Below are 14230 nucleotides of genomic sequence, written 5' to 3' on the forward strand. Positions count from 1 at the left end.
AAGGGGCGGTTGCAACTCAATACTAAGAAGGTGTTCTTAATGTTTTGTGCACTCAGTGTAGGTGGATGGGGTGGAGGGTAATGAAATAAATATAGAAATATAGAACAAAATAGAAATGATAACGGACATACATTCATTCATACAGTTTCTTGACTGTGTCCAGATCGCTGATATTCACTGAAATGAAAGCTATACATGATAGTCAGATCAGGGGTCATGATAGTTAGATCAGGGGTCATGATAGTTTTATCAGGGGTCATGATAGTTTGATCAGTGGTCATGATAGTTTGATCAGGGGTCATGATAGTTAGGTCAAGGGTCGTGATAGTTAGAACAGGGGTCGTGATAGTTAGATCAGGGGTCGTGATAGTTATATCAGGGGTTGTGTAGTTATATCAGGGGTCATGTAGTTAGATCAGGGGTCATGATAGTTAGATCAGGGGTCATGATAGTTAGATCAGGGGTCATGATAGTTATCAGGGGTCATGATATTTAGGTCAGGGGTCATGATAGTTAGATCAGGGGTCATGATAGTTAGATCAGGGGTCATGATAGTTAGTTAGATCAGGGGTCATTATAGTTAGATCAGGGGTCATGATAGTTAGATCAGGGGTCATGATAGTTAGGTCAGGGGTCATAATAGTCAGATCAGGGGTCATGATAGTCAGGTCAGGGGTCACGATAGTTAGATCAGGGGTCATGATAGTCAGGTCAGGGGTCATGATAGTTAGATCAGGGGTCATTATATTTAGGTCAGGGGTCATGATAGTTAGGTCAGGGGTCATGATAGTTAGATCAGGGGTCATGATAGTTAGATCAGGGGTCATGATAGTTTGATCAGGGGTCACGATAGTTAGGTCAGGGGTCATGATAGTTATATCAGGGGTCATGATAGTTATATCAGGGGTCATGATAGTTAGATTAGTGGTCATGATAGTTAGATCAGGGGTCATGATAGTTAGTTAGATCAGGGGTCATGATAGTTAGTTAGATCAGGGGTCATGATAGTTAGATCAGGGGTCATGATAGTTAGATCAGGGGTCATGATAGTTAGGTCAGGGGTCATGATAGTTAGGTCAGGGGTCATGATAGTCAGATCAGGGGTCATTATAGTTAGGTCTGGGGTCATGATAGTTAGGTCAGGGGTCATTATAGTTAGGTCAGGGGTCATGATAGTTAGATCAGGGGTCATGATAGTTAGATCAGGGGTCATGATAGTTAGATCAGGGGTCATGATAGTTAGATCAGGGGTCATGATAGTCAGTTCAGGGGTCATGATATTTAGGTCGGGGGTCATGATATTTAGGTCGGGGGTCATTATATTTAGGTCGGGGGTCATTATATTTAGGTCGGGGGTCATGATAGTTAGATCGGGGGTCATGATAGTTTGATCAGGGGTCATGATAGTTAGGTCAGGGGTCATGATATTTAGATCAGGGGTCATGATAGTTAGATCAGGGGTCATGATAGTTTTATCAGGGGTCATGATAGTTAGATTAGTGGTCATGATAGTTAGATCAGGGGTCATGATAGTTATATCAGGGGTCATGATAGTTAGATAAGGGGTCATGATAGTTATATCAGGGGTCATGATAGTTAGATAAGGGGTCATGATAGTTCAATCAGGGGTCGTGATAGTTAGATCAGGGGTCATGATAGTTAGATCAGGGGTCATGACAGTTAGGTCAAGGGTCATGACAGAGACAAACTAGAACAGCTCTCTAATAATCACCTAAATGAACACTAGACAGTCAGGGAGCATCAGAATTTCCGAAAAACGATGGATAGAATCATTTTTTGCTCATTTTGACGGCGAGGAAATATAACTAATTATTATGTCCTGCATGGTCACAACGAATTAGTTCAGATGTTGACATCAGCGCAACAGTATCACAACAGTAAGATACTTAGACTCCAAGTCACAATCAAGTTCACCTGGATCTGATAATAAGAGTGTGACCTGCTTCTGGTGCACAAACCAAACAGGATTAGACTGGTAAAGGTATATCAAGCCTTAGAGACAAACTAGGACATCGAACCAAACAGGATTAGACTGGTAAAGATATATAAAACCTCAGAGACAAACTTGGACATCGAACCAAACCGGATTAGACAGGATTAGACTGGTAAAGATATATAATGCCTTAGAGACAAACTAGGACATCGAACCAAACAGGATTAGACTGGTAAAGATATATAATGCCTTAGAGACAAACTAGGACATCGAACCAAACAGGATTAGACTGGTAAAGATATATAATGCCTTAGAGACAAACTTGGACATCGAACCCAACAGGATTAGACAGGATTAGACTGGTCAAGATATTTAAGGCCTTAGAGACAAACTAGGACATCGAACCAAACAGGATTAGACTGGTAAAGATAGAAAAAACACAGACAGACAGACAGACAGACAGACAGACAGACAGACAGACAGACAGACACAGTGGTGGTGATAGCCTAGCTAGACATCTGGGGTAATTGGATCTCATCTCACTGGAGGCGTCAGGACCTGAAATAGAGACTAGGGATATGAACATCTGTCTGTCTGTCTGTCTGTCTGTCTGTCTGTCTGTCTGTCTGTCTGTCTGTCTGTGCGTCTGCGTGCGTGAGGGCAGACCTCAGTGAATTCCCAGAGGAAGATAGGGAGAGTGCGGCTCCCAACCCAATGTCTGGGATTAACAACCTGCTGTTCGCTGTGGCTCTACACTCACCTGTAAATGGTCTGGTAGAAGTTGAACGTTTGTCCTCTAATAATGCATTCTCAGAAACGGCTAATATAGTATGGGAAGATGTTTCATTTATGTCGAGGCGTTGTTTACACGGTAATGCCTCATTTACTGTGTGTGTATTAAAGAGGAATGTGTTGGTAATGCGATTGAGTGTCACGTCCTGACCAGCAGATGGAGCTGTTGTAGTTTTGGGGTCAGGACGTGGCAGTCTTGTGTGTGTGATTGTTCTGTGTTGGTCTTGTGACTCCTGATCAGGAACAGCTGGGGATCGTTGTTCCTGATTGGGAGTCATATATGTAGGAGTATGTTTGTCACTTGGTTTTGTTGGGTAGTTGTTTTTGCACTGCGTGTTGTGTGCCTGCAAAACTGTTCCTGTCTTATATATTGTTTGAATTGTTCAGTGGATGCTCTACTCCTTTATTTTAATTAAAGATGAGTATTCACATACCTGCTGCGCCTTGGTCCATTTTTACAGAAGACAGCCGTTACAGAACTACCCACCACCAAAGGACCAAGCAGCGGAGAGGAGGACAGAGGCAAGTGAGGGAGGAATGTTGGAGGCAGCCCCAATAATTTTTTAGGGGGGGGCACAAGGGCTATTTGGCGGGGCGAGATTACAGCCCCAGGCCAGCTCCCCGTACCCTTGTAGGGCAGACTGGACAGGTCCCGTGCTTTGGGGCTGTGGTGAGGCCTGGGATTTTCAGGCCGGTAGGCAAGGTACCAGCGCCCCGCATGTGCCAGGGCGAAGTAAGCATCGAGCCGGAAGGGGTGATGCCAACCCTGCGCTCAAGACCACCAGTGCGCCCTTTCGGTCCGGTGTTTCCCGCCAGACGCACTAGCATGGAGGTGCGTGTCTCCGGGCTGGCACGTCCTATACCAGCCCCGCGCATCAGGAGTCTAGTGTGTCAACCCAGCCTCGCCAGTCAACCATCACCAGAGCTGCTCGCCAGTCAACAGTCTTCATCAGAGCTGCTCGCCAGTCAACAGTCATCATCAGAGCTGCCCGCCAGTCAACAGTCATCGTCAGATCTGCCCGCCAGTCAACAGTCATCGTCAGATCTGCCCGCCAGTCAACAGTCATCGTCAGAGCTGCCCGCCAGTCAACAGTCATCGTCAGAGCTGCCCGCCAGTCAACAGTCATCGTCAGAGCTGCCCGCCAGTCAACAGTCATCGTCAGAGCTGCCCGCCAGTCAACAGTCATCGTCAGAGCTGCCCGCCAGTCAACAGTCATCGTCAGAGCTGCCCGCCAGTCAACAGTCATCGTCAGAGCTGCCCGCCAGTCAACAGTCATCGTCAGAGCTGCCCGCCAGTCAACAGTCATCGTCAGAGCTGCCCGCCAGTCAACAGTCATCGTCAGAGCTGCCCGCCAGTCAACAGTCGTCAGAGCTGCCCGCCAGTCAACAGTCGCCAGAGAGGTCGGACTGCGCTGAACTGCCGGAGTGGTCGGACTGCGCTGAACTGCCGGAGTGGTCGGACTGCGCTGAACTGCCGGAGTGGCCGGCCTGCGCTGAACTGCCGGAGTGGCCGGCCTGCGCTGAACTGCCGGAGTGGCCGGCCTGCGCTGAACTGCCGGAGTGGCCGGCCTGCGCTGAACTGCCGGAGTGGCCGGCCTGCGCTGAACTGCCGGAGTGGCCGGCCTGCGCTGAACTGCCGGAGTGGCCGGCCTGCGCTGAACTGCCGGAGTGGCCGGCCTGCGCTGAACTGCCGGAGTGGCCGGCCTGCGCTGAACTGCCGGAGTGGCCGGCCTGCGCTGAACTGCCGGAGTGGCCGGCCTGCGCTGAACTGCCGGGGTGGCCGGCCTGCGCTGAACTGCCGGAGTGGCCGGCCTGCGCTGTTCTGCCAGGGTGGCCGGCCTGCCCTGTTCTGCCAGGGTGGCCGGCCTGCCCTGTTCTGCCAGAGTGGCCGGACTGCCCTGTTCTGCCAGAGTGGCCGGACTGCCCTGTTCTGCCAGAGTGGCCGGACTGCCCGGTTCTGCCAGAGTGGCCGGACTGCCCGGTTCTGCCAGAGTGGCCGGACTGCCCGGTTCTGCCAGAGTGGCCGGACTGCCCGGTTCTGCCAGAGGTGCCCGCCTGCCCTGATCTGCCAGGGTGCCCGGCCTGTCAGGATCAGCCCGAGTGGTCCTCCTGCCCTCCGGTCCAGCCCGAGGGGCCCGCATGCCTTCCGGCCCGGCCCGAGGGGCCCGCATGCCTTCCGGCCCGGCCCGAGGGGCCCGCATGCCTTCCGGCCCGGCCCGAGGGGCCCGCATGCCCTCCGGCCCGGCCCGAGGGGCCCGCATGCCCTCCGGCCCGGCCCGAGGGGCCCGCATGCCCTCCGGCCCGGCCCGAGGGGCCCTCCTGCCCCCGGCCCGGCCCGAGGGGCCCTCCTGCCCCCGGCCCGGCCCGAGGGGCCCTCCTGTCCTCCGGCCCGGCTCGAGGGGTCCGTCTGCCTGGCGCAGCTATTGGCTCCACCGAAGTGGGCGACGCCGAGGGTGGAGCAGGGTCCACGTCCTGCACCGGAGCCACCTCCAGGATAGGTGGGTTGGGGAGGGAGGGTGTAGCACAGTGCCGTCGTTGACGGCAGCCACCCCTCCCTTCCCTCCCTTATTGTTTAGGGGTTATTGTTTATGGGTTTTGTTGGGGATTTTGTTTGTTGGTGTTTTTTCGTTGTTAGGTGCATTCCGGGGTCTGCACCTTGAGGGGGGGGTACTGTCACGTCCTGACCAGCAGATGGAGCTGTTGTAGTTTTGGGGTCAGGACGTGGCAGTCTTGTGAGTGTGATTGTTCTGTGTTGGTCTTGTGACTCCTGATCAGGAACAGCTGGGGATCGTTGTTCCTGATTGGGAGTCATATATGTAGGAGTATGTTTGTCACTTGGTTTTGTTGGGTAGTTGTTTTTGCACTGCGTGTTGTGTGCCTGCAAAACTGTTCCTGTCTTATATATTGTTTGAATTGTTCAGTGGATGCTCTACTCCTTTATTTTAATTAAAGATGAGTATTCACATACCTGCTGCGCCTTGGTCCATTTTTACAGAAGACAGCCGTTACATTGAGATAATTATCATTATGGATGAAAACATAGGATTTGGAAGGTGGTAACACATGATGCATGATAATGGAGGGATAATGTAGCATTTTAATGTGGTAACACATGATGCATGATAATGGAGGGATAATGTTGCATTTTAATGTGTTAACACATGATGCATGACAATAGAGGGATAATGTAGCATTTTAATGTGGTAACACATGATGCATGATAATGGAGGGATAATGTAGCATTGTAATCTGGTAACAGATGTTTTGTTCTCCCTTTTCAGGCACCAAGGCCAAAGATGGTGTTGGTTCAGGTACGTTTACTCTGTACTGTTAAGTCTTTAGTTCAGATGTTGACATCAGCGCTACAGTATCACAACAGTAAGATACTTAGACTCTTCCAAGTCAGAATCAAGTTAGCCTGGACCTGATAATAAGAGTGTGGTGCACAAACCAAACAGGATTAGACAGGATTAGACTGGTAAAGATATATAATGCCTTAGAGACAAACTTGGACATCGAACCAAACAGGATTAGACAGGATTGGACTGTATGTGTGTTAATGTGTGTGTGTGTTAATGTGTGTGTATGTTAATGTGTGTGTGTGTTAATGTGTGTGTGTGTTAATGTGTGTGTGTGTTAATGTGTGTGTGTGTTAATTGTGTGTGTGTGTGTTAATGTGTGTGTGTGTGTGTGTGTGTGTGTGTTAATAATGTGTGTGTGTGTTAATAATGTGTGTGTGTGTATGTTAATGTAGGTGTGTTAATGTGTGTGTGTGTTAATAATGTGTGTGTGTGGGTGTGTGTATGTTAACGTGTGTGTGTTAATGTGTGTGGGTGTGTATGTTAATGTATGTGTGTTAATGTGTGTATGTTAATGTGTGTATGTTAATGTCTGTGTGTGGCTGTGTGTATGTTAATGTGTGTATGTTAATGTGTGTGTGTTAATGTGTGTGTGTGTTAATGTGTGTGGGTGTGTGTATGTTAATGTATGTGTGTTAATGTGTGTATGTTAATGTGTGTATGTGTATGTGTGTGGGTGTGTATGTGTGTGTGTGTGTGTGTGTGTGTGTGTGTGTGTGTGTTAATGTGTGTGTGTGTGTGTTAATGTGTGTGTGTGTGTGTTAATGTGTGTGTGTGTGTGTGTTAATGTGTGTGTGTGTGTGTGTGTTAATAATGTGTGTGTGTGTGTGTGTTAATAATGTGTGTGTGTGTTAATAATGTGTGTGTGTGTTAATAATGTGTGTGTGATGATGCAGCAAAGGACCTTGCTGGTGGAGCCATGGGGAATATCGCTGCTGCCACCGGCCTGGGGAAGAAGGACGAGTTCCCATCTGACATGAACGTACGACACACACACACACACACGCACGCATACACACACGCGCACGCACACACGCACACACACAGTCCTATCATCCTTGTGTCCTTAGAAAAAAACGTCATATTCTTTTAAAGTGAAAATCAATTAAGCAGTTGCACGTGTACGAAAACGTCGACATGTGAAATTCTCATGTGGAATTGTTAGTGAGGTTGAAACAATGTTATTCTCATCACGTGTGAAAAGATGGTGTTCACATGTCGTAGTAGCAATGTTTCCACTGGTGGAATTAGGGTGACCACATCTAGAACGCACAAATGTGGGACAAGGAAATGATTTTGTGGGACATTCACAGAACAGTAGACATAATCCGAACGGTTTGACCTATAAACTATTAAGAGACCCATCTATGGAAAGATTAGACTCTCACCAACACGTACATGCCAGTTGTTTTGCTCTTCTGGGTAAAAACGTATCATTTTGATATTGTGGATGGTCAGTCCTTGCATCCGTAGCGTAGTCTATGAATTTGAGAGTGGTTGCATTGCTCCATCCCCATCAGCTTTTCCAGAAAACTGTGGAAGGGAGCACACTTGGTTAATGTTTCAATGAAGGATTGCTGCTTTAAACCCCTGTAGTAGAGGCATAGTGTTATTATGTGGTGTAAACCTCTAGTGAGTGACTTACTTTAGTACCCTTAATATCAAGCGGTCGAGAACAAAATTATTAGTATTGCAAACAAAAAGAATGCTATTGAAAGCAAAACATGAACCCCAAAATATTGATAGGAAAACAAAGTATTGTCAAGTAAATCATTTCAAAATACCAAAAAACAAATTAATTGTAAATGGAGGCAAAAGAAATGTCAGTGATGCAAAAAAAGCCTCCCTCTTTCCTGCAATTTTTCCTTGCCTTTGGTTATGTTACCCTGGTCTTTGGTTATGTTAGCCTGGCCTTTGGTAATGTTACCCTGGTCTTTGGTAATGTTACCCTGGTCTTTGGTTATGTTACCCTGGTCTTTGGTTATGTTACCCTGGTCTTTGGTTATGTTACCCTGGCCTTTGGTTATGTTACCCTGGCCTTTGGTAATGTTACCCTGGTCTTTGGTAATGTTACCCTGGTCTTTGGTTATGTTACCCTGGTCTTTGGTTATGTTACCCTGGTCTTTGGTTATGTTACCCTGGTCTTTGGTTATGTTACCCTGGTCTTTGGTTATGTTACCCTGGTCTTTGGTTATGTTACCCTGGTCTTTGGTTATGTTACCCGGTCTTTGGTTATGTTACCCGGGTCTTTGGTTATGTTACCCGGGTCTTTGGTTATGTTACCCGGGTCTTTGGTTATGTTACCCGGGTCTTTGGTTATGTTACCCGGGTCTTTGGTTATGTTACCCGGGTCTTTGGTTATGTTACCCGGGTCTTTGGTTATGTTACCCGGGTCTTTGGTTATGTTACCCGGGTCTTTGGTTATGTTACCCGGGTCTTTGGTTATGTTACCCGGGTCTTTGGTTATGTTACCCGGGTCTTTGGTTATGTTACCCGGGTCTTTGGTTATGTTACCCGGGTCTTTGGTTATGTTACCCGGGTCTTTGGTTATGTTACCCGGGTCTTTGGTTATGTTACCCGGGTCTTTGGTTATGTTACCCGGGTCTTTGGTTATGTTACCCGGGTCTTTGGTTATGTTACCCGGGTCTTTGGTTATGTTACCCGGGTCTTTGGTTATGTTACCCGGGTCTTTGGTTATGTTACCCGGGTCTTTGGTTATGTTACCCGGGTCTTTGGTTATGTTACCCGGGTCTTTGGTTATGTTACCCGGGTCTTTGGTTATGTTACCCGGGTCTTTGGTTATGTTACCCGGGTCTTTGGTTATGTTACCCGGTCTTTGGTTATGTTACCCGGGTCTTTGGTTATGTTACCCGGGTCTTTGGTTATGTTACCCGGTCTTTGGTTATGTTACCCGGGTCTTTGGTTATGTTACCCGGGTCTTTGGTTATGTTACCCGGTCTTTGGTTATGTTACCCGGGTCTTTGGTTATGTTACCCGGGTCTTTGGTTATGTTACCCGGGTCTTTGGTTATGTTACCCGGGTCTTTGGTTATGTTACCCGGGTCTTTGGTTATGTTACCCGGGTCTTTGGTTATGTTACCCGGGTCTTTCGTTATGTTACCCGGGTCTTTCGTTATGTTACCCGGTCTTTCGTAATGTTACCCTGGCCTATGGTTATGTTACCCTGGCCTTTGCTTTTGCTGCCTTTTCTCCAGTTGCAAGTTTTGACACATTCATTCCAGCAACATAGCACCCTGCATTCCGTTGCTGGTTTGCGTCTGAAGTTAAGCAGGGTTGGTCCTGGTCGAAGCAGGGTTGGTCCTGGTCGAAGCAGGGTTGGTCCTGGTCGGTCCCTGGACTGGATGTAGCTGGAAATGGTGTAAAATAAACGTGAAGAAGAAACATGAAAGATAAACAAAAATTAAACATGTGGAGATTCTTTTTTTCAGAAGGGAAAATCACATGAAAAATGTACACGTACAAATGTCTCACATGTCTGAAAACCACTGATAATAATAATATATTTTTTGAATTCATGTGATTTATTTTTTTGTACGGGTTGTTCTGAAAAGATACATTTCAGTATGTGCTGAACAGTAACAGACATTCAACTGAAGGAACTGGAAAGAGAAAAGAGATTCTAGTCCTGCTGGATTCTAACAGTGACAGACATTCTCCTGGGTTTAGTGGGTAAGACGACAGCAGAGAGAGGCAATTCTCAGCAGACACTCAAACACTACGCACACAAAAGCACATAGATGCCATAGAGACTGTGCAGTCAGTCAGTTAGTCAGTCAGCCAGTCAGCCAGTCAGTCAGCCAGTCAGTCAGCCAGCCAGCCAGCCAGCCAGTCAGTCAGTCAGCCAGTCAACCAGCCAGTCAGTTAGCCAGCCAGTCAACCAGCCAGTCAGTCAGCCAGCCAGCCAGCCAGCCAGCCAGTCAGCCTGTCAGCCAGTCAACCAGCCAGTCAGTCAGTTAGCCAGCCAGTCAGTCAGCCAGTCAACCAGCCAGTCAGTTAGCCAGCCAGTCAGTCAGTCAACCAGCCAGTCTGTCTGTCAGTCAGGCAGTCAGCTAGTCAGCCAGCCAGTCAGTTAGCCAGCCAGCCAGCCTGTCAGCCAGTCAGTTAGCCAGTCAGCCAGTCAGTTAGCCAGCCAATCAGTTAGCCAGCCAGCCAGTCAGTTAGTCAGCCAGCCAGTCAGTTAGCCAGCCAGTCAGTTAACCAGCCAGCCAGTTAGCCAGCCAGTCAGCCAGCCAGTCAGCCAGTCAGCCAGCTACAGCCAGTCAACCAGGACAGGTGAAGTGTAATAACCCCTTCTCTAGGACTATCAACTTCTCCTCTCCTCTCTTCCTACTCTCCTGTCCTCTCCTCTCTTCCTACTCTCCTGTCCTCTCCTCTCTCCCTCCTCCCCGCCCCCCCCTTCCATCCCCCTCCTCTCTTCTCCTCTCCTCTCTTCTCCTCTCCTCTCCTCTTCTCTCCCCCTCCTCCCCTTCCCCTTTCATCCCCCCTCCTCTCCCCCTCCTCCCCCCTCCCCTTTCATCCCACCCTCTCCTCTCCCCCTCCCCTCTCACCCCCTCTCCTCTCCTCTCCCCCTCTCCTCCCCCTCTCCTCTCCTCCCCCTCTCCTCTCCTCCCCCCTCTCCTCTCCTCTCCCCCTCTCCTCTCCTCTCCCCCTCTCCTCTCCTCTCATCCCCCTCCTCTCCTCTCCTCTCCCCCTCTCCTCTCCCCCTCCCCTCTCATCCACTCTCCTCTCCTCCTCCCCTCTCTTCTCCTCCCCCAGCTGCTTTGCTCCCAGGCAACCTTGCCCAATGTCATTACTCTCTATGGGCTGCACTATCAATTAAAACACACAGGTGGCAGTGGGGTGCGTGTGGGTGTGTGGGGGGAAGAGGTTGTGGCTGTTCCTTCAGAGACGGTGGGGGTTGGTTGCTTTTCTTCTTTGACATTGTGACTAGATGTCCCACTAAACCCCAGAAAACATCCACATGACACCTTGTTTCCATGGTGAATCCTCTTTATTTGAGCTACAGTATCTCTCTCCATAAAATGCTTCATCTTGACCAATCATACTCTATATCACTGTTGTGAACAACGACAACCTGCCAAGTCAAGCCTCATTTATGTCATACTGTTATCTGAAAACCCCTGAATCACTAGTATATAGCCCATCACCAGCCCCTATATCACTAGTATACAGACTATCACCAGCCCCTTTATCACTATAGACTATCACAGCCCCTATATCACTAGTATACAGACCATCACCAGCCCCTATATCACTAGTATATAGACTACCACCAGCCCCTATATCACTAGTATATAGACTATCACAGCCCCTATATCACTAGTATACAGACCATCACCAGCCCCTATATCACTAGTATATAGACTACCACCAGCCCCTATATCACTAGTATATATACTACCACCAGCCCCTATATCACTAGTATATAGACTACCACCAGCCCCTATATCACTATAGACTATCATATCCCCTATATCACTAGTATACAGACTATCACCAGCCCCTATATCACTAGTATACAGACTATCACTAGTATACAGACTATCACCAGCCCCTATATCACGATGGACTATCACCAGCCCCTATATCACTATAGACTATCACCAGCCCCTATATCACTAGTATACAGACTATCACTAGTATACAGACGATCACCAGCCCCTATATCACTATGGACTATCACCAGCCCCATATCACTATGGACTATCACCAGCCCCTATATCACTATAGACTATCCACCAGCCCCTATATCACTATAGACTATCACCAGCCCTATCCACCAGCCCCTATAGGCTATCACTAGTATACAGACTATCACCAGCCCCTATATCACTATTGACTATCACTGCATGGCCCCCTGTATATAGCCTCCACATTGACTCTGTATCAGAACACCCTGTATATAGTCTCCACATTGACTCTGTACTGTAACACCCTGTATATAGCCTCCACATTGACTCTGTACCGTAACACCCTGTATATAGCCTCGCTACTGTTATTTTACTGCTGCTCTTTAATTATTATAATTTTTTACTTATCTAGTTTTACTTAACAGTTATTTTTTCTTAAAACTGCATTGTTGGTTATAGGGCTTGTAAGTAAGCATTTCACTAAGGGTCTACACCTGTTGTATTCGGCACATGTGACAAATAATTTGATAATTAAATATGACAAAGCTTTAATACATTATCCTAAGTATAAACCATATACTTAATGAGTACCATTTGTGTTTGATATGAGGGTTTCAGTATGAAATATCCTTGATATTTTTTTACACACTTCTATCTCAGTATTTACTTGTTGTAAATGTTTTGGCGACGATCTGGTGAAACAAGTCAATAGTTGGAATAGTTAATTGACAATAATGTCATTGTTGATCAGATGTTTTTTCTCTTGAACATATGGTCTACTAGCAATGGTGCCGTACTGTTGGCTGCCGTCTTGCTAGCGCCGACCCAACTTTGATATTTTGTCAATTTATTTTGGCGTTTAGCTCAACTTTTTTTTTGCACCAAAATGTATCCGCTATCATTTCTTATGACCGACAAGAACTTTCGAACTTCAGATCAGCGGTTACTAACCTCAATTCCGGATTCAACTCGAATCATCTGCCCTAGGCTCTTTGTGTAATTCCGACCCAATTTTGGGGGGATATCCAAGAGGAAACGCCATTGAAAATGAGGTAGGAGAGGGGAGGCACGACTTCCCCTCCATTCTATTGGCCAATGTGCAGTCTCTTAAATAATAAGATGGATGACCTATGATCACAGATTTGTTGTCAACGGGGCTCTCGTAACTGCAATATTATCTGCTATTCTGAAACATGGCTTTTGGACAAGATACACCCATGGCTATCCAACTCGATGGATTCTCCATTCACCGAGCAGACAGGACATTGGATTCAAGGAAATTGAGAGGGGGAGGGGTATGCCTCTTCATCCACAGAAAATGTTATGCTGACTCTAGCGCAGTGGATGTCTAGACCCATTGTTCACCCGTCTTGGAATACCTGATGGTCAAATACCGACCCTTCTACCTCCCGAGAGAATTTTAATCTCTTATCGTGAATGCTTCCAAAAGTATTCATACCCCATGACTTATTCCATATTCTATTGTTACAGACTGAATTCAAAATAGATTAAATATATATTTTTTCCTCAGCCATCTACACACAATACCCCATAATAACATAGTGAAAACATACATTTTGAAAGTTTTGTAAATTTATTGAGAATGAAGTACAGAAATATCTAATTTACATAGTATTCACACCACTAATCCAATACATTGAAGAAGCTAAAGGACAGAGCTACCGCATACAGAGTTAGCTCAACCAATCACAAGACTACGTCTGAGGACACGAACATGTACAATAAGTCCCTCTATGACCTCTGCAGAGGTCAAACAAGCAAAAAGATGGAATCCTATTACACAAGCTGTGACACTCAACGCGTGTGGCATGAGGCTACAGTCCATTATGGATTACAAAAGACACAACCGTGATCTGCCCAACGATGCCTCTCTATCAGACAAACTCAATGCATTTTATGCACAATTTGACAGAAACAACACAAGCCATGCACGAGGCCCCTTGCTGACCCAGGGGACTGTGTCTCCGAGGCCTGACACGAGTAAGGTTTTTAAATCAGGTCAACACTCATAAGCCGCAGGGCCGGACAGTATTCCAGGGCGCGTTCTCAGAGCATGCGCAGAACAGCTGGCAGGTATAGTTACAGTCATTTTCAACCTCTCCTTGTCCTAGTCTGTAATCCCCCACATGTCTCAAGGTAACCACCATCATTCCTGTTCCCAAGAACTCTAAGGCTACCCTACAGAATGACTGTAGGACACATCTGTAATCATGAAGTGCTTTGAAAGGCTGATTATGGCACACATTATCTTCACCATCCCAGACACCCTAGACCCATTCCAATTTGCATACCGCCCCAAGAGATCCACAGACGATGCAATCTCAATTGCACTCCACACTGCCCTCATCCACCTAGATAAGAGGAATACATATGTGAGAATGCTGATCATTGACTACAGCACAGCGTTCAACACCATAGTCCCTTTGAAGCTCGTCACCAAGCTTGGGACCCTAT

At 47.2% G+C, this 14230-nt stretch overlaps 1 protein-coding gene across 3 annotated transcripts in view; it reads left to right on the plus strand.

Annotated features, from left to right (window-relative positions):
- sncb (synuclein, beta) overlaps nt 1–14230 on the plus strand; it is a 201834-nt gene that overhangs the window by 14008 nt on the left and 173596 nt on the right. For all 3 annotated transcript variants that reach the window (XM_045723295.1, XM_045723296.1, NM_001141659.2), the window contains exons 3-4: nt 6028–6057; nt 7002–7087. In XM_045723295.1, the coding sequence (XP_045579251.1) occupies nt 6028–6057; nt 7002–7087 (116 nt within the window). The remainder of the gene's footprint in view (nt 1–6027; nt 6058–7001; nt 7088–14230) is intronic.

The sequence above is a fragment of the Salmo salar genome, chromosome ssa09, assembly GCF_905237065.1.
Source record: "Salmo salar chromosome ssa09, Ssal_v3.1, whole genome shotgun sequence".
NCBI lineage: Eukaryota > Metazoa > Chordata > Actinopteri > Salmoniformes > Salmonidae > Salmo > Salmo salar.